Here is a 21,497-nt window from a genome sequence, read left to right on the forward strand (position 1 = left end):
TTAAAACTTCATGGAAAATAAATAGGAGACTGTTTTTGAGACTATGACACTGTATATTTTGTGTGTCTGTAGATTTGTGAGCAATATGTTAGAGTTTTGTCTACTTTATCTTTTTACTATTGTTCTAAGTAATTTTGTTAGCCTGTATTCTATTGTACCTCTAGGGAAGAAAAACATCATCTTCATCCATATCATTTTCACTATGTCTCTTGTAACAATCATGTGATACATTTGCTGTAGTGTTGTGTAGCAGACGCTATTTTTTTCTAGTACACATGGTTAAAGAAATACTACAGACTTTTTAGGAGCTAGGCTTGTAAATTTGCACAAGCTTTTCCTGTTTAATGCATTATGCTTGCATAATAATAAGAGGTTTGAGAAAGATTTTTGTTTATCAAAGTTGAGACATTGTACGTAGGATTTACAGTGATTTCAGACTAACAAACATTTCCAAATGTGAAAGAGTAACATTTGTTCTCTAGAAAGGAACTCACATAACATGTCCAAATGTACAGACTAAGAACTGTCCAAATTAACATCGATCACCTATTTAAATGTCCTGTATTGTCCAAGAATGTAAAGAAAAAGGAAATCCAAATGCCAGTGCAGCCCCTTTCATAAAGTCTGAAGTACAGAAGCTCACAAGTTTAGAGCTAACCATCAAAGTAATCTGCAAGATTCATTTTTGCTTAGTTCCACAGTAACCAAATGAAAACCTATTACCCTCTATGAGGCTGAGGATGTCTTCCCCGGGCCATAGATTAGATGATGGATAGGAATGCATTGACAGAGTTTCATTACTGTGTTATTGTAAGCATGCAATGCAACATTTATAACATCACAGACAGCAAGAGAGAAACTGAACTGTGAAATTATTAAGTTACAGACTTTAAAAGGGAATCTTGAATTCCTGCATCTTGTGTCCTTTTATTTTAATTTTAACAAGGGATGTCTTCCTGGACTTCATTTTCATTGAACTCAAAATTTATTTAGTTAGTAAGGCAGATATTTGATTATGCATGTGTAAATTTCTTTTAAAGTATACTTTTGTGCTAATCCCCTTTTCCCAATAATTTAATTGTGAACCAATCTGGAACAACTGCACAATGAATTCCAGCAATGAAGATTCTGTCACGGAAATACTTATACTATTTAAATGCTCAGGTCATTAGGTAAGTGATTAAAAGATATCTTAGAACTAAAAAAAGAATTTTCAAGAAACAGTTTAAGATAGGTGACACAGTTACTGTGAGAGTTGCTCTAGACAAATAAATGATCAAATGGAATTACAGAACTGAATAAAAGCAGTCATCATTGCTTAAACATATTTGTCAGATTAAGACCAGTGTCATTAGCTACTAACAACCGCTAGTGGTTAAACTTTTGCCAGAGGAGGTAAATTGTCAACAAATATGTCAACATCCGACAGAATAATTTCCAAATAATTATTCTAATTAACTGGTTGGTGTAAGTTGTTTGTTTTTTACTATCATAATTGTTAAGTTAAAAATTTAGTCAGGCATCTTTAGTTGTTGTTGCTTATATCTACATTGACTTCAAGAGCAACATTTAAAAATACTCAGAGAAGAAAAACAACAGAAAAACAAAAATCAGACTAAAAAAACTATACAAATGCCTTTGTTTTGTATATTCTCTTTTAGTGAAATGAATGTCTCAAGTTCTTCTAGTAAGATAGAAATATTAAAATAAATTGAGAAAAAACTTTTTGCTACTTTGTTAATGATTTGCTGGTTGTTCTATATTAGCTAAAGAAGCTAACATTTTTCTTCATATGAAAGAAGAGATAGATTGCTAGATACATTGTTAATAGTGCATTCTTACTGGATACCATAGCTAAGAGAGGTAGGTATAGAAAATTATCACAGTTGGTTTTGACTCTAGAAAAGCAAGGCATCTGCAAAAATGGTTGTTGTCTTTGTTTCATTTTAAGAATGTTAATAATCTTTTGACGTATTATTGGCCTTAAGGACTAAAATCTATAAAACCAACTGAGGGACTATAAATGCATCATTTAGCTGAAGAAAAAAGGTTAGACTGTAAGTGTAGAACTAATATTAGGTATTGTTTAACTAAGGCTATCAGAGCCTGTAAGAATGACGATATGACTAGAAACGCCAGTGCTGTTCCTATCATCTGTCACTTCTATTTTTTTTTGCTAAATATCAAGTAAAAAACTTATATGGTTAGAGATAAAAAACTCTAAATAAAATAAACTTTGAGTCAATAAAAACAATGGAGCATCCACTAGTATGGATGGGCTTTCAGAAGTCTAGAGCAGCGGATGATTAAACATTCAGGGCAAGATTGATCTGCTTCAACACTAGTCTCGTTCAAGATGCCTTATAATATCCAAGATATCAACACAAGACTGGAAGACGGGAGCAAAGACTTATGGCTGTGTGACCTTCTGCAGTGGCAGATGGAGACTAGCCAGGATATCTTATGGTATCTCAAAGGAAGACACCTGTTAAAGACCTACCCTTAAATTTCCAGAAGTTTGAAAATTAGCGTATGTGAGTATATTTAGACCTGTAGCTGATAAAAAGAAAAATGCAACCTCAGATGGACATTTATCCCATTTACCTTAGACACATAGGACAGAATTAAGCTAGCTTAGAAAACATTTTTTTTTATGGTTAACTTATGCAGCAATTTTTTGCTTCCAGTAACTTTGTTTCTTGCAATAAAGAAGTCAAATATCAAATCTGCCCATACCCTTCTTGTTTTTCCTGTTTGTATCAACACCAGAAAGAGTTGGTTGACATCCCTGGCTTGTAACACATAGCTTAAATGTATTTAACTCCCAGAGTAAAGGTCAGTTTTTTACAGTGACCTCCATTTTTTTGTCCTTTTATGCACGACTAAATGATAATTAAGTTTTAATGAAAAGCATTAGACTGATTACAATTAACATAATCACTCTTGTCAGTTCATGTCCTTGTACACTACATGTTGAGCTGAGTGGGCAAGACAGGGCACTTTAAACCATGTTCAAACATTTTGAAACAGCCAATTATATTTTTTTGCATTAAAATATCTCTAATTACATTTACAATCAACAATAAGTAGTTTATAGGTGATATTTTCTGATCTACTTCACACTATCCTTTCACTTTTTTTTAGGTAGTTGCAGTAAAGACATTTTAGAGTGCAAAATATAGAGTAGTCAGCACAATGAAACAAATTCTCTAGCTGAAGATTAGCACTTTAATGTTTTGTGTTTAAGTTGTTCATTTGACCTGATATTCTCAAGTGTATATCCTTTGCATCATCCCAAAAGGATGTACACATTTGTTCCAATTGCATAATCCAATACAGAAGCTGCATTATTGCAAGTTTTCCAATCCTGTGCAATACTGCACCTGAAGTTTACTTCTTCAATTGTCTTTAACAAATAAAGAAAATGTAGTCATTAATAGATACAACACTTGAAAATTCTTCAAGTGACACAAAGAACCAGAACTTCATCAGTTACCTTCCTAAAACTTGTAATAAAATGTCTACGCCGTCTGCCATCGCCAGGAGAAAAATTTTAAGAAACTTAGGAATCTCTTATGTGTTGAGTTACAAGCTACTGAAGTACTGAAATGTCAATATTCTGTGCGGCTTTGCTCTAAACTGCCCTACAGTTTGAAAACATGATAAATACTAAAGCATGCAAAGATCCTCACTTAACCATAGATTAATTACTTTAAATCCTTTACAGATCAAGGCCACAGTGGTCTGCTCATTGCCTCGAGGAGACTAAATAAACTAAGCTCTGATTTTTTTATGAAATAATTAAACATTTACTTCCATATATTCCTTAAATCTTATTTTTTACTCCTTACAATTAAAAAATTAATAACACATTCCACTTGTCAAGCAGAGTGAACAAAATTTTATTTTCCCTTTACCCGAGCTGAAGTATTCAGCTCTTCATCACTAATTCCAACTAATTCCAGTAAGACATATTCTGCAATTCCCAGCTTAATAACTCAGTGGTATTACATCAAGATGGCAAAATTGGTTCTTCACTCTCAAAGTATTAAATTGTCTTCTACTTACTATTAGTATCACTGAAGGCTAAGGAACATGTTGACAAATATAACTGCTTAAATATTTCTATCCTACCAAAACCTGTGCATAAACTTATAATTATTTTCATACAATTCAACCTTAAGTGTGTTCGCTAATCCTAATAGAGGAAAAAAAAACCCTTTATTTCCACAAATGTAAAATTTATCTCTTTTTTCAAAAAAAAACCCATGAAAAGCAGCATATTATATTGCACATTTTTCAGAAATTTTGGAAACATTTAGTCTGCTCTTCATCTTTAATTCATTTTCCATATTTTTAACTAGGATTTTAGGGCTAGTGAAAGAGTCTGTTGTTGTGGGAGTGGGTACAGCATTCAGAAAAATCATGTAAAATGAATTAAACAGATAAATGTAAAATGCATTATTCAGAGGCTAGGAAACCCCCAAAGTTTATATTTTCATGCAAATAATAATGACTGACCACTTATTAGAACCCTTTACTTCTGAATGACTATGTGTCTATGGAGAATAATTCTTCTACTCTCAACAATTTTATTAATTCATAATTTTCCTATGTCCTGAGCAGAAATACACTCACATACATTATATATAGACATATAAGGATGCAACAACTGAGTTAAAGACAATGATATTGTCTCCCTGCAGTCCTACCCTCAGTCTTTAACATTTCAGTCAGAATACCATAGAAAAACTTCACTTACTCAGTTTTACAATATTGATCACTTGTGCAATATTTATCATAGCTTCTCTCTGTATAGAGGAGCTTTCCCTTTCTACCTGAAGATAAATTTGATTAGTTTAATAGTAATATTTAAGTGTATTTCAATATGATATCTAAAGAAAATTCAGGGAGAAAAAAACTCCAAGGTAAATTAGTTTTGGAGGTGAGATAAGGAAAGGATTTTAATTTGTGCCTAGGCATAAAGAGTACATGACGCTTGCATCCCCCCCGTGTACAGTTGTTACACTTTATAATACTGTCTGTCCAATCCCAGATATTTCCACCTCGTGGCTTTTGCCCTGATCCTCCCTCACCCCACCCCCTGGGAATTGGGGCTAGGGGCTTTTTGAGACCACCTCTTCATCATCTTCATCTTCTTCAGGGTACAGAGTGCACACAGCACAGTTCTTGACTGTACTTTTGTGGTTTAGGCCAAGGTACAAGCGTTCTCTAAACAAAATAGGCCTACTTTGACAAGAGACTAAACATTTTCTAATGGAATTCAGAGGATATTGATATGGGGAGCATGGAATGGGGTAATATGGGTTGAGGAATGTGTAAACTACTGTGCTAAAGGGTGAGATATAATACAGCTACTTCTAATATCTACTTCTACTATATAACTACTTATAAAGCTTATAAAAATTAGAAAAATAAAAAAACTAAAAGGATCTTAAGGCATCAATGGTAAGGTGTATTTTATGCTTTGTTTAATCATTTAGACAAAGAGTTTAAGGTCATAAAAATGATGCATCCAATGCATCCACACAAACAATGTTTTGAGAAAAAGAATCCAACTAATTTAAGGAATAAATATGTAATAATATATTATTAAGTAGCACTGGTAGGAACATTTAAAACTATTTGCACAGAAGAAAATTCTGTATGTACAGACATGTATTGACTTATTAAATAATGCTAATTAGATAATGCTAGGCATGTGGTTACTGGCAAAACAAGGAATAAGAAAACATAAACATTCAAAGCAAATCCAAAAATTCTCCCTAGTTGTAGTTATTTGCAAAAATATATAAAATAATTAAAATAATATAATCTCTTTTCTTCTAAAGACTGAGGAAGCTGGAAGATGAGAAACAGTTAATATATATAGGAATAACATTTATAAATAATTTATGTACTTATTGTATTTGAGATGAAAAAAAATATTTACATACTTGAAAACTGAATCGAGAAGCCTGATTTGCTGATGAAGAAATCACTGTCAAATTGTAATGTTAATGAGTTGAAAGTGCTGTGAATATCCTCTGGAAGAGCTGAGCCACTCCATTCTTTCAGAAGTATGCTACTCTCAACAGGCCCATCCCACACCTTCAAGATGTCATGAGCAACCTCAGTATCAAAAACAATAAAATGCAGACTGCAAAGAGAAAGTAAGAGCACTGTACATTATTTATTAAACACAATTACACAAAACTGCAAGCAATCATTCCCAAACTGTAGTTTCAAGACACTGTGTAGGACTGAAGAAGAGCTCGTGGTCCTGCAGAGTTATCCAATTCTTCTGTTGAATGAGTTGATTTTGTAAGAGATACAATTCTGTTCAAAAAATATCTGAATTACAGAAAACGCCATTAGGGCATAAGTCCTTAAGACTTAATTTTTAAGTCCATAAATTAACTTATTTTTAAGATAAATATTTAAAGGTATAAGAACTATGATTTCACTATTTTTATTTAAATGAGAACGTTCATTTGCTTGAATTATATGCAATTAAAAAAACCCCAGTAACTACAGTAGAACACATAGCACAAGAAGCTTTGTTAGCATGGCATTTTCTTTCCTATACAAAGAGAGAAAATGCTCATATATTTTGTCTTTGCTAAAAATCATATAATATAAAATTGTATTAGAATAATCTCTATTATCTCCAGATGAAGAATTATATTTATAAAAGTGTTTAGGAATGTTATGTAATTAGTCAAAATATTTGCATTGAATTCAAGTCCTGACTGCTTACATTTTTAACACTGAAGAAATCTAATAGGTAAATATCAAAACTTCTTTTTTCATTTGTTTCAAATAGTTGTGTGTTGACATTTCTTCATCTCATTTGTCATTAACTGGAAATCATTAATTTGAAAATTGTGATTTAAATGAAAAGGATGCTTTGAAATGACCTATGATACAGTGAATTCAATATTTGGCTTAGTGAAACAGCATTACAAAAAAAAAGAAAAAAGGAAAAAAACCTCCCAGTGAATAACTTGCCATTTACTTATATTGCTCTGCATGTGGGTCCTTTCCAAATCAGAATATTCTGTGACTCTTTGATTATAATGTTTGTCTTCCAGAGCAACACATACCGACACCCTACTTCCTGAGAAGTGGCTGGCCATCACCTACTGACAGGAAGTAGAAAATAAATACTTTGTTTTCCTTTGCTCCCATGCAAGCACAGCATTTGTTTTTGCTTTATTAAACTGACTTTATTTTGATTCACAAGGGGTTTTTTCATGTTATTTTCTCCCTATCCCATCCTGCTGAGGAGGGCAGTGATAGAGTGGCTTGGTGGGCAGCTGGTATCCAGTCAGTGTCAACTCACTGCAGACCTTTTCAGAGCCCAGTGTGAGGACTGAGATAATATCAGTTTTGTATTAAGAGTGCTATAGCTGTGGTAGTAATTGAATGTCAAGTTCCTGTGCAGGTCATGGAGTTTGTTGGCTTCACTGCTTATCTCTTTATTTTGGTGAGTTTGGCAATATGTTAATTCAAATGACGGCTCTGTGCTTTGCTCTGGCATTGATGGTCTTGCTGTGCTGGGGGAGCTATCTTGTGGAGAGGATGAGGGAATGCACCTCCATTTTCCTACCTGCAATCAATGTGGATTTTCTTATTATGCAGGTTCTGGAGGTTCTTGTTCACCCCTATGTGAGCTGTTTAATACTACTGACTAACACTGTAACTTATTCGGTGTTCGTGGAATCTCATGTTGTTCTGGTGTAAAAGAAGACAACTTTTGGGCTAGGTGATACTCAAAACACATCTTGAGTAAGAATTTGGGCAAGTTCCTAGGTCGATTGTCATGTCCTATATCCTGTGACTTTACACCTGAATAGGTAAGCAACCGTGGTAAACCAACATGATGCCTCCCTCCCCAGTGAAAATCAGTAGCTTGTGTATAAAAATGTGAGAATGTAAGGCATAGATTAAAATTTATAAAATACTGAAGTCAACAATAAATACTGAAATTAAACATGTACCTTATTGTCTTTCCTGGATCTGCTTCAATAATCCAAGTGCAATGAAGATTGTTGTCATATGGTGCTGGGTAACCAGGGGACAAAATGCGCCCTGATGTAGCAGCATGAATTCGACCACCACACTCAGCTACAAAATAAGGATTACATTTATTTGTAACAAGACCATATTAATTTGCACTTCCATTTTCTGCCCATTCCACTACTCTGTGTTTTCTAAAAAGTTAACAGAATGACTTGTGTACTCTGAAGAAGTACACACAGACGCAAACTAGGACATGTATATAAGTTAAAAATGCACATATAATGATCTCATTCCTACCTTGTTATAAAGGAATAAAGTATACTTCTGTGATTATGTTACTAAACTTACCAGAGTAGTTCAATATGAATTGAGACTACAAAAGTACAATTTTCACATCAGCAAGATAGCAAAAATGTTTCAGAAATACCTCATCTAATGTTTGCCTTTTTTAAGTAACACTGAATGTTTGAATTCAACTTTACAACATGGAATTTTGTAATTAAAATAGCTTTCTCTGTTGTTCTAATGTCAAAATGTTTATAGTTTAATGTTTTTCAAGTTACTTCCATATAACTTCAAGTTTAATTAGATCATAAAGCAGTTAGGTATTGCCTAGCAATCTCCTTTAGTATTTAAAAATTTAAATGCCATATGTTTGCAAAGTGAAAGAATAAATTAGAAAGCTATGACTTGATAGTATGCCATGTCTGTTTTAAAAGAATTTTATCAATGCTATCTTTTTGGAGAGACGAATAGCAGTGCTAAGCATCCTGAAGCAAATTATTCTTATGTTGCTTGCTTAGAGCATCATGCTGTTGTCTGGCCAGTATAAAGACACCTCTGATGAAAAGAAACCATGTAACAGCCACATGCCAATGAACCAAAAAGGATCAGTGACTCTTCAGTTAAGTGATTTACTTTAATTCCTACTTATGCATGTCGTATTCCTAAAATATGCAGAATAAGCGCACCGTAAAATCACCACCTCCAAGAATATACTATATAAACAACTATATTATAACTAATAGAAGTGACTAATATTCAAACAAGTCCTATAATCTTCTAGAGAAGGAATTACCAGAATTCACTGGTTTTCTTCTTTAAGGTTTAGAACATAGGAAAAAAATTAAAATGAGTGTTAAGACCAATACAGCAGTGTATCACTAAAATGACTAAGTGTAAAATATGTAGAATATGTCTATGAATAGGTTTGATTTTTTAGTGAGACTGAAATGGTAGTAAAGACAATGAAGAATATGTAACTGAAAAGAACAGCAAATATCAAATGCTGATCTAAAACACAAGACAAAAAGAAAAAAAAAAATCTCCACAAAGAGGAGGATGTTATGAAAATATGCCTAAGAAAGAAACTGATGTTTGGAAGCTCATGACAACTTCAGAAAAAGGAAGAAAAATGAGTCATTCAAATCAGAGTAGGAAAAGATCAAACTGTGATAACATAAGATAAAACTAATGGAAGAACAGATTTTATAAATACTCTGAAGTGAGGGAAAAAAAGCATGAAATAATCTGCAGATGCTTAACGGAGTTTCCAGGGATATTCGTGACAAGTTTTCCTGCACACAGAACAGTAAAAAACCCCTATAATTTAATGATGATAACAGACTGTTTGCAAAAGACTATTGAGAAAGAGTCACTTAGAAGATTTTAAGAGAGGATAGTGAACATTTGACTTCTTGGGGAACTAATTAATGCTTCAGAAGACTTCTAAACTAAGAAACAAGAAGACGCGTCATATAAAACTGATGCAATGGTAAAATTTGATTTTAAAGAGGATCAAGGACAGCAATTAAAAATGTGTGTAGTGAGATAAAAGTACATAGAAAGATAATTTTTGGTTAAAAAGATGGAAAGTAAGACCAAAATCTGTCTCAGGATATTAAAAGAAACTTGATAGTGGAACATAATGTCACTTAGAGATGTAATAAGATACTCAAGAAATTGTGGTACAAGTGATTCAAAAAGCTTAGAAATAAAATACAGAAATCAAATCTAGTCACACCAGGCACAAATCAAAGTATAAAGGAAAAAAAAAGAAAGGGAAAAAGACAGAGTGGCAATCATGAGGGAAATATAGAAGCTTAAAAGTATGCTGTTACCAAGAAAACTGGAAATACAGCTAGACATTCCTGACTGGAAGGGGCATTACATAACAGGAAAGCAGCAAACTAAATAAAGTCAGCATGAAAAACATACGTATTGGGCAAAAATATTTTTGAGAAGGATTATGAAAGATATTCTACTGGAGCAAAGATGGCAATTTTCTTTAGATTCGCTTCATCCTGGGTTACCTAGCTTTCTCCAGGTTAGATTGGAGTATGGGAATTTTTTATTTTTATTATTATTATTATTTTAAATATTGTATGGTTGAGATTTTAACATCCCACATACAGATCAGAAGACAAATCATCATGCAAAGAAAAGGAAATAGGTAGATGGTTGGATTTATTCATCTAATAGACTTGAAGTATTTTAGAGAGTTGCTTCAAATACTTACTTGGTAGTGAACACAGGCACAAGCAAATGTTGCAGAAAATGACCTTAGAGTAACAACTTCATTTAAATTAAGTGGGGAGATAGGCAAAGGTAGGGCTAATTATGGCTTTTCTCTACAAAAGGGCAAACTTAGAGGAAAAGGAAGCTAGCCAATTAAACTGAGGAGCTTGAGGACATGAATGTATAAAGAACCTGGAAAAGTCTTTAAATCAAAACTGGATAGAGTTGTTTTGACCTCTCATATACATATAGGAAAAAACTTACAGATATAATTCTAGAATCAAGTGGGAAAAATAACACCTCTATTATGACAACAGAAATGCTGTTCACTGATGTTTTTCCGGCACTTAGCCTCTGGTTAAGTTGATTGTTTGAAAGGAAGGGAGCTTCCTCTTTTGTAGACTGCAGGTCTGTGAACTTGTTCAGCAGGAAGCAGATCCTGGAATGGAGAATGTACCACCCAAAATGGGAGAGAAGCAGCAAGCAAAGATCCTGCTGGTGCCGTGAGTGCTGAAAGGAGTTGGTGATCTGCCTGCAGCAGGCAGTAGAGGCAAAAACTAACCACTACAAGACACGTAGAAAGAAAGACTCATGGGAAAACTAAGAATGAGAAAACAATCAAGTAAAAATTGAACTCAAGAAGCCACTGGTAATTGCTGGATTGGAAAAAAAATTAGAGGATGAAAACTGTCTAGTAAAGGTACAATGAGTAATAGCTATACCAGTGTTATTTTCTGCATCTCACCTAGTAATTCTCTATTTAACATTTATATTGGTTGTAATGAAACATAGTTTTAGACACTTGAAGACGTGATATTTAAAGAAAAGGTCTACCTCGAAGCTCTGACAGATGGGGTATCCTAGAATGACAACAATGACTCATGAGCACGCAGATAAAAAAATCCACTAATGTGAGAACGAAATTAGAAAGTAGCTTCATAGGAATGAAATGCTGAAATAAATCCTGATGAAAACTGATGAGGTAAAAAAAAAACAAACCAAAACCAATTTTAATTGCTGTATGATGGGGCTTTCTTAGTTTATGAAGTATTTAGATAATACCATTGCCTGTGATAGCGTATCAGACTCGATGACCCAGAGCATCATCAGAACCAAAGCAGTAGTATTTCATCAAAGGCTGCTCCAAAGAGAGAAGTGTTTGCCAGTAGTTTTATAGTCATTAATAGCCAGCCATCTATTTCAGAGAAGTTATATTTCCATGTCCACAATAAATCTTTACTTGAAATTTAAAACGTTTCTGTACTTCATCTGATGAAGTACAGAAAGACAGAATATTTGGGTTTTTTGCTTGAAACCTCCTACCAGTCATTGTCACAATCCATATTACCTATGCAAGTAGGCAAAGGTTTGTCCCAAACTCTTCGATCTCCACTTAAGCAGGTCATAATGCTACTACCATGCATTGTATAGCCAGGATTACAGCTGTATAAAATGACAGTGTCTATAAAATGTCCTTCATCTCGTATCTTGTAGCCATAATTTGGTATGCCAGGATCTTCACACTTCACCAGGTCAAAACCTGCAAACAGAAATGGGAAAAGAAGAAAAAAAGACATGGAGATATAAAATATCAAACAAGATATAATACCAATGAATCTGATCCTGATTCAAACTGTATTCTTGTGATTCAATTACGTTAGATGTATCCCCAGTGATCAAAGATAAATTATATATAAATTGGGAAACTCAGAAACTGAAACACCAGGAACTAATTGTTAATTTCATATTTGATTATTGTATTAGCTTATTGAAGAGAGCATATTATCTATACTATCCTAAAATAAGATTAGTGACAAATTTATTAATTTGTACCTCTTCTATGCTTTCATTCTATTTTATTCAGTGGAAAGGAAGTATCGATCCTGTATTTGGCACTAAGTGGGAGCTTCACTTCCTCATCTAATCTCCATAATGAAGGCAGGACACCACAGTGGTAACTCAGGAAGAAAATGGAAAGGCTATTTCATCCATCCTAGCATCAAGATAGTATGGCTTCAGTTTCATCTCTGCTGAAATGAAGAACTGATTTTCAATTAGCATTCTCCTTTTTGGCCGACCAACATGCTGAACGGGATAAACAGTTCCCTCTGTGCTCCATGGAATGAGCAGATCTACTCTCAGCAGCTACAACTCTTTCCACATTTTACCCATTCCTCTCTGCATTTTCTCTGTATAGCATTGCTGAAATGTAAAGATGCATTTTATATCTCTCCTTCTGCCTTGAGTTCCAGTTCTTGCAATAGCATAAAGAGAGGTTCCAAATTCATCTTTCTCAACTCCAGATTCTTCTTCATCGTGGATTCTTCTTTTCGACTGCCATGTAGACTTACCAGGGAAGTACTTGTGACTCTACAAATATTTTGCATTTTGCTATCCTTATTTGACTGAACAACTTCTTTAAGTGATTTCTGAATCAGACTGCTGTTCTTCCCTTCTGTTTTCTGTTTTCAGCTCATTCTATACCTGAGCTTGCCCAGGTAAGTTGTGGATGCTCCTTTCCTAGAGCCATTGGCACTAGATAGTCTTTAAGGTCCCTTGCAATCCAAACCATTCTATGATTCTGTGAGGTCCTTCACTAAGTAGTACATAACTATAGAAAACCTTTCATTATTTTACAAATACACGAACTAGAGTCGGTATCACATTTTTCTTGTTGCCTTCCTCCTGGTACTGAGATCAACAACAGCTGAAAAAATGGCAAGGAGTCTGAGGACCTTTCCTTCCTGTACACATGCTGAAGATATCTGTCAACTGAGTCCTCTGAAAACACAAAATACCCTTGTTTTCTTTGTTCACTTATTGGGCACAAAGTTTGTTATTTACCTGTTATAACTCAGGATTCTGAAAATTAGAAGGATAAATTCGAACTAGTTAACCTAACTTTCATAGTCAGTAAAGAAATATGACTTTCTAGAAAATAAACTACTCCTTATTTTAACAGATATTCGAATCAGTCAGTTCAATCAGCTTCTGGAGACATTTATTTTCTACCTTTACTTTAAACTGAGCCTAGATTGATTCTTTATATAGTAGGCTATACTGGCCCAGAATTTTGAGTATCTGGACTTAAGGAAAATGAATTGCACCCCAAAAAAGAATGCCATTCCATCACATAGACACTGTTTCTCTCTCTGTGCTAATACCTTAAGAAATATCAAGCTCCAAGACCAATAAGAGTACCCTGACCATAGCCATGCACTGTTAAATTCAATTATTTGAAAGAGTATAGCTGTTTACAAGCCACTTCCTGGGAATTCAGCTATCTGTCTACTATATTATGACTGTTTGGGAAAGTCCTAGATAGAAGAAGTTAACATAGAAGCATGTTAGCATTTACCCTAAAATCTTGTCAGTCTAAAAAATCACATCTCCATGTTCATACTCATACCTTGATACAGTTTAGTTTAGTAACAGAAGTGCAGCCTTTATGTCAAGAGTATCTATGATCACACACGGTGGTTTCTTAGCAGGCAGCCATTGGAAACAATGAATGCCCCTCTTCGTCCTTTTTTCCTTAGCTTTTACATCTGAGTTGACATCATATGGTATGGAATATCCCTTTGGTCAGTTTGGGTCCTAGTTGTGTCCCCTCCCAGGATCTTGCCCTCGACTGAGGAAGGAATGTTACAGTGCTGATGCTGTGCTCAGCAGGAGCCAAAACACTGGTGTGTTATCAACAACTTTCTAGCTACCAATGCAAAGCTGTGAGGGCTGCTATGGGGAAATGAACACCAGCTCAGCCATACTCAATATACTAATATAAAAAAAAATAGATTGGATGGACTGTGCAATTCTAAAGAGGACTATTTCTCTTCACACACTACAGAGAGCCAAGATGATTAGGTCATTCAGATGAGCTGAACTTCACAAGAAATAGCTATATTTCGTTATTTTAATTTCCTTATTAAACATACAGAGACATTTATGTAAAATCCTGAAAATGTAAGTTTGATAGATAACATGATATTTTAAGGCGGATTTGACAGCATGAGCCAGTGTAACATTATTTCTTTGCCACCTGTTTTTAGACACTTTCCCATTCTTTGTAGATGCACCATTTGGCTATCACAGGCAGTGGCATATTATTGACAGAAGATTCTGGATTAAAGAAACTTCCTGGATTAAAGAAACTATTTGCGTCTCATGAAAAAAATTTCCATAAATATGATATATAGTTAGAGACTAATTCTCCAGTTCCTTCTACCACATAAAGAAGAAAAGGTTGTCAGAGAGAGGTTGGTGGTCTTTTATAACAGACAAATTTGGCTGAAATTAAATGAACTTTTAGACAAACAAGCCTTTCTAGTCTGCTATACAGGCATCTGCACTACAGAAGATGTCAAGACTGAGTTGAAATTATTGTTCTGACTTGCTACGATTTCATGTATTCCAGTTAGCATTCAGTTTTGCACAAGGTGTAAACATACATGATAGATGTGAAGAGGTAAAGAGATCATGTCACAAACTTTAGAAGTTTGAGAGAAGCCTGCACTTTCTCTCTTCTTGCTTTGAAATAGGACTGAGTAGCACTAAAGCTATTCCAGTTTTTATTTTACCTTATTAATACTTCACATCATTATTGTAAGTCACTTATACCTTCAAGTATCCACTAACATAGAGGTTTTTCACTTCCTTTGCATTTTAGATTGCTACATGTTCTCCAAATTATTTTTTTTTGGCCTGTGGAAAGACTTTTTTACCTGTCTATCCCAAGGCTACTTCTTCAAGAGCCTCACACTCTACAGATATTCACTGAACTGTATTCCTGTATCTGTAAACAACAAAGTACCTCTAAAATCATAAATAGCAAAACACTGTGTCTGAGTGCACAGTGGTACATAGAGGAATTTCTCAGCCTTTACATGTGTCAAAGGACATGAGGTTCCTTACAGAAGCCTATTGCTTTTTTAAATCTTATTTTTGATACTTTGTGAGAGCATTTATATCAATAGAGGAGTTAATATTTTTCAGTCAGTCTATTTTAAATCCAAATCAAATATTTATTTGGGGTAAAGTGTTAGATGAGATGAGTATAGAGAATATAACAAGTCACTGTGTTAGGTACCAGAATTCAATTTCCTAATTCACACACAATAAATTTAAAAATAACATGCAAATAAAAATAACTAACTGGAAACAAAAATATAAACCCTGAATTTAAATATCCTTAGGACACTTATCCCTTCAGAATTTGCTGGTTTGTTTAGATTATTGAGATATTTTTATCAAAAGACCACCCCGATTTTAATTTCTTCTAGGTATTGATAATTCAGTAAGAGTCCAGTAGTTCTCTTAATTTTTAGGTTTGTTTGCACCTATTATCCCTAGAAAAAGAAATTTTGTACAAACATTCAGTGTGGCAAAATAAAGAGTATTCTTGCTTTTTGTATCTCAAAAATAGAATATTCTCTGCAACGACATCCAACAAACTAATTGCTGACTTTTATGTGATACTGAAAAGCAGCAGAAACAAACTTCTTTACACCAATTCTTAGATGTTAAAAAGGGTATTCTTCTTTATTCAGCATGCTGGACATGCAGAGGATAGTTCCTCTAATCGAACATGACAAATGACAGATGGACAGGGGTTTTTATTACACATATTATTTACATATTCATTAGATAACCTTGCTTGCTAACACATATTCATTAGTTTGCTTTACATAGTCACTTCCCTATGGAAATCCTTGTTTGGTCCTTCTGGGTCTTCTTCATTGTCTTGACCTCAGTTTTTGAGCAGGTACAGCATCATGGTACTTTGCCACCAAAAACTGTCATGTTTATTCTTTATTTTATTTTGTTTGGGTACACAGAGCTTAGTTTACATCCTCTGTGCTCGAGTATATCCATTATCTAATCCTTGAGGACTTCTTTAAGATGATAGTGTTCCTTATTTGGGCATTCTGGAATACTATGAGTAAAGTTCCTATTTCTCCTATCAACGCTAAATTTTTAAAATGTCATTTTGTATATTCTGGAAGAAAATATAAGAGTAACAGTACATAATTTGTAACCACATGTTCACTACACTTCTCCACCAGCAAGATTATCTCTGTTTCTCAGGAGGTCTACTAAAAATCGTGGTATTTCACGTACATGTAGATGCTGCTCATCGTGTGCAAATACATCAGGATCTAGCCCTGTGTGTTCACTGGCAAGCTGCCTTTCCAGCTCTTCCTACCCAATTTATTCCCTTTCCCCTCACACACAAAAATTAGAACTTTCCATTTCCTTTTTGCCTGATACTCTTGTACATATGGTGTAATTTGTCATAAAGAACCATATTGTTGTGAAATCTCATTGTAGAAATTTTGAAACCAAACTCCAGTGTTTAAGTAGACTCTGTGAACTTTCATAGCAATGAAATATGGTCATGAGCTCCACATAATCACAGCGCTTGGGTTTATCTAACACTGAAACAAGCCAGCAGTCAGAGAAATTCTACCAATATTCTTACTGCTGAGAAAGATTATTGTACTGGCAAATTGCTGCCAATTATCTTATTCTTGAGTTTCATTATAGGATTATCAGAACAATGAATGAATAAAAGCCAGTTAAATTAAAACCAAACCAGCTAGAATATATATTGATGACTGGCTGCCACCTGACATTATTTATCAAACATGATTTGCTCTGTCATATTTGATGTAAATAATCAGGAATATAGAAATACTAGTTGTCAGGGTAAAGATTACTGACACCTCTGTAATATATGTAGACTATTAATTATAACTTCTTTCAACTCAGTTTAATTTTGATGGGGTCTGTGGTACTAGCCACATTAGTAAGCAGCACAGTATAGTAGAAGCAAATCTGGGTAGTGTAACAATGAAGCTGAGGACATGATGTCCACACTATCTGCACTCAAGTGTTTTTGCTTTGGGCTGGATTTGGTGCCCATTAGTGGGTGAAGTATACTATGTGCATGCATGAAGTACATCTCCCAGTTCAGCTTCAAGTTTGTACCTTCCCCAGCCTGTCATCAATATGAAGAAGTGAGTGTTCATTTTGCGTCTCCTAGGCAAATTTTCAGAGATTCCATATTGCACAGTGCACTTTTAACAGAAGCTGATGAAGTTCTGAGGTATCTGCAAATGTTCCCTTCACCCATTTGGAAAAGAAGAATACCGTTCACTTACTATATATATATATATTTATACACACATATATATATATATACACACACATTTACACTGCATGTAAACCTACAATGGCCAAATTAAAAGTTAATAATATAAACCAAATAATTTCTCACCCCTACTTCTGGAAGAAGTCCTAAGGTATTTTCAAACAATCATTCACCTAAAGCCAGACACATGAAAAAGTAAGCACCCAAAGGCATGCATTACCAACCTTTAGATACTTGGTCCCTACTTTGAAACTCTAATATTGAGTTCACCACTAAGACATTTATGAATGGATAAAAGCAACAAAGATACTCTGAATTGTGAGGTACAGTACTCATCCAAATTTTAGTTCCTGCACAAAGGTATGCTGATGTATGTTACATAATGACTGACTTAGTAGAACATATAAGCACAGTGTTATTAGGGATCAGAATATAGGTCCTCTATCAGCAGCCAAGAAATTAGGTTGCAGGGCTTTATTCCTTCCTGTTCTTTTTTTTTTTTTTCCTTCTTTCTGGCTTAGTAAACCTTTTTCATGCTTTGGCACTAAATATACTATGGCAATTAAAACTTTACTCATGGAGATGGAAGATAACAGAGAAAGAAGAGAGAGAAAGCAGAGGAAGTAACTGAACTGACAGTAAAATAAATGTAACATCACAGCCCTTAATACTGTGGTCCTGTGGTGCAAATTTGTTCAATAGCTTTTTGACATATTAGCTTTATTTATGGCTATGTTGAATTAATTATTGTTTGTCAATTGCATTCTGACTTTATGCCAAACCATATATAAAATTGCCATAAAAGCGCAAAATGCTTATAAGTTTCCTTCTGTATGCTATAGTTAATTTCACAGAAATTCAATCATGTGTTTGTGCCAGATTCAGATCAGATTTGCACTGCTGGGCATTCTGATGCTGCACAGATTCATTTCTAATGATCATGGAACCTTGGCCTCAGATATGATTCCAGAAAACTGTAACCACCAAATAAAGGAATTCTTCTTGTAAATTCAAGAGCATGAACCTGTGTTGTGACTTCTGTGAACTCTGTTGATTTGCAGTAAGATCCTAAATAAAAAGCCTCCAGACAAAACTGGAAAGACATTACAAAAGAAATGCCATTGGGGTTACTTTCAAAACTTTAGATGCATAATCTAAAGATATTCAGGGCCTCAAAATATAACAATTATATCCTGTAGGTGTATGTCAACACTATCACTGGTCTTAGCTCACATGAATAAGTTTATAATAATATAGTTCCATGGAAGAGTACACAAATCCCCTATAATCTATCTTCAACTTCTGAAAGTGATGTGATAAAATATTTTTGCATGACTTCAAAAAAGAAGGATAAATGCATATATAAATACTCTTTCAGTACATACACAAAAATATTAACAGATGTTTTAATATTATAAACTAAAGGTAATATGAAAACATTGGTAACATCAATAACTGTTTTAGTGTTACCTAAATCTGAAGTTATTTAAGCTCATAAACATAGCTGATATGTTTAACACATATCAACTGTTCATATGTTTGAACTACCAAAGAGTAATTAAAAGTAATGGTACTTAAGTTTATGTTCTTGGATTTCTAAATGCATGTAAATGCATATAAATGCCAACGAATACTCATTCTGCAGTTGCTGCATCCTAAACATCCATAACATAATCTATTTAATTAAATCAATGCAATCCAAAATAAGAGTTCTTAGCATTTTCATTCTGTCTTGGAACCATTTATGTGCTATTGAAACCTACAGTTGCAGGGAAAAACGTACTGGAAAATTGGCCAATTACAAAAATCTCTACCTAATTAGAATGATAGAAAAATCTATAGAAAGAAAAGTGTCTGGATAATGTGGCTATAGTGAGGTATCAGAAACTTCCATGAACTTTCAAAGAGCCTATGATGACAAATAAGCATGGGCTGTGTGCACTGGGACAAAATTAGCTCCAGACCTCTCTCTTGGATCTGTAAATTTTTTGAAAGAAGGACTGAAATATTTTTAGGTCTCGGGAACTGAGTATTTTACATTCTAACAGAGATCATCTTAAAGAGAATAAGTAAGCCATGGGGGTTTTTCAAATAAATGGATATATTTCTACTTAATTGTACAGTAAAAGTAATTCCCAAGCATTTTTGATACCTGTTGCTTTGTATCCTTTGGAAGGTGGGAGGTACACTTTTAATTTCTTGGAAGCTTTTCAATCTATTGGCAATTAATTTTGCCTATACAAATGAAACAGTCATTCAATGGATAATACTTTCTAACAAGAATTTCAGCAATTTTTCTTAACATGAGCAATATGTAAAAAATTTATGTAAACATGGAAAATATTAAAGTAGAGATGTGAAGATGTTATCAATAACAGGTCTTTTGAGCCTAAAATGAAAAACAACTCTTTTCTGTCATTTCTTCTGTAATAGATATATTACAAAATGTTCTAAGGCCTTTCCCCACCAATTTAAAACCAGGTTCTTTGTGTCCATGTGTCTTACTCAAAAATTTTGTTGTCCTTTTTTCAGCTACAGCATCCACATATACAAATAAAAATTACAAATTTAAGAAGCAAATTAAACACATGTAGACAGGTAGTAGAAGACAGTTTTTATGTGACTATTTTTTGAAAGAAAATACTTGTCATATTTTATTGAAAGAAAATACTTCTAATTAATAACACTACTTGAAAGATATGGGTGTGCAAATATACATAGATAAGAAGCAGGGATTAAAGGTAAAATTCCATGTGAGTTTAAGAACTTTTAATTCAAGTGTCTACGGAGAAATATCTTCAGGACCTCCATGTCTAAGCCTCCTTTATAATCAGTGGGGAAATGACTGATACAGCCAATGACTGATACAGTACTTAAAAACAATCTGTAGGTTGCCTGTTAGAAGATACTTGTCTTACCTTTTTTTGAGAGAAAGGAGAAAGGAAAAGAGAAGAAATACACACTTTTTTTTTATTGTGTTATTTAGTGCAAGATACCTTGTCTTAACACATACCAATTGCTTCAGTGATTGCAAATACATTCATTTCCTCACAGTCTTTTCTAGAATGCTCACTCTTAGAGGAATGAAGTCACCATGAATGTAAAGGGTGGATTGAAACATGGAAAAAGCACTCTATAAGCTTGTAAAAAACAGTATGGTTCAGACAGAACTGAAAATTAAAAGTATCCCATCATCTGCCACTGTGTTGATTCTTTCACACACTGACAGGCGAACAACATGCACACAGAACCTGCTTTTCTGGCTAGTGGTATTGTGCCCAGAAATTCTGAAAATCAAGTTCTGAATACACTGTGGTGAAAAACTTAGATAATAAGAAACACATAATTCTTGTCTACCTTATATCATCCTGTCTCAAGTAACCTTCCTCATCTAGAAAGTTAATGGAAGTAGAAGAAGAGAAAATAAATAGGTTTATAACATTCATTTCTAACTATCTTTTTTCCAAATAGTCTCTAATTCTTCATCCTTAATTCTGCTCATATATCATGTACACCTAGTTTTGACAGGGTGATTTTAATATGGATAAACTTTTGAAGGAATAATCTTTATTTTATTCTAAAATAACTTGCTGTTCTAAACAATCAGAAACATATTTTGGATCACTGAAAGAATCTGTTTCCTATTTATTGCTAATCTTCAGTTATAAAAAATTACTAGGTTCGAGGACACCAAGTTTAATCTGTTGAAATGTAAATAATTCCCTAATATAATGACAAGAGAGGAGAAAAAGTCACATTCTTACACCTAAGCTGTTAAAAGGAAAAAATCAGTCAGAAGAAAGTT

At 33.9% G+C, this 21,497-nt stretch overlaps 1 protein-coding gene across 1 annotated transcript in view; it reads right to left on the reverse strand.

The window, feature by feature from the left end:
* CSMD1 (CUB and Sushi multiple domains 1) overlaps positions 1-21,497 on the reverse strand; it is a gene marked incomplete at its 5' end in the record, with an annotated part of 865,314 nt that overhangs the window by 183,281 nt on the left and 660,536 nt on the right. The window contains 3 exons of the mRNA XM_018088901.3: positions 5,958-6,160; positions 8,004-8,130; positions 11,891-12,082. Coding sequence (XP_017944390.2) covers positions 5,958-6,160; positions 8,004-8,130; positions 11,891-12,082 — 522 coding nt within the window. The remainder of the gene's footprint in view (positions 1-5,957; positions 6,161-8,003; positions 8,131-11,890; positions 12,083-21,497) is intronic.

Source organism: Manacus vitellinus, unplaced genomic scaffold (assembly GCF_001715985.3).
Source record: "Manacus vitellinus isolate BGI_N305 unplaced genomic scaffold, ASM171598v3 scaffold_11_pilon, whole genome shotgun sequence".
In the NCBI taxonomy this organism is placed as follows: domain Eukaryota; kingdom Metazoa; phylum Chordata; class Aves; order Passeriformes; family Pipridae; genus Manacus; species Manacus vitellinus.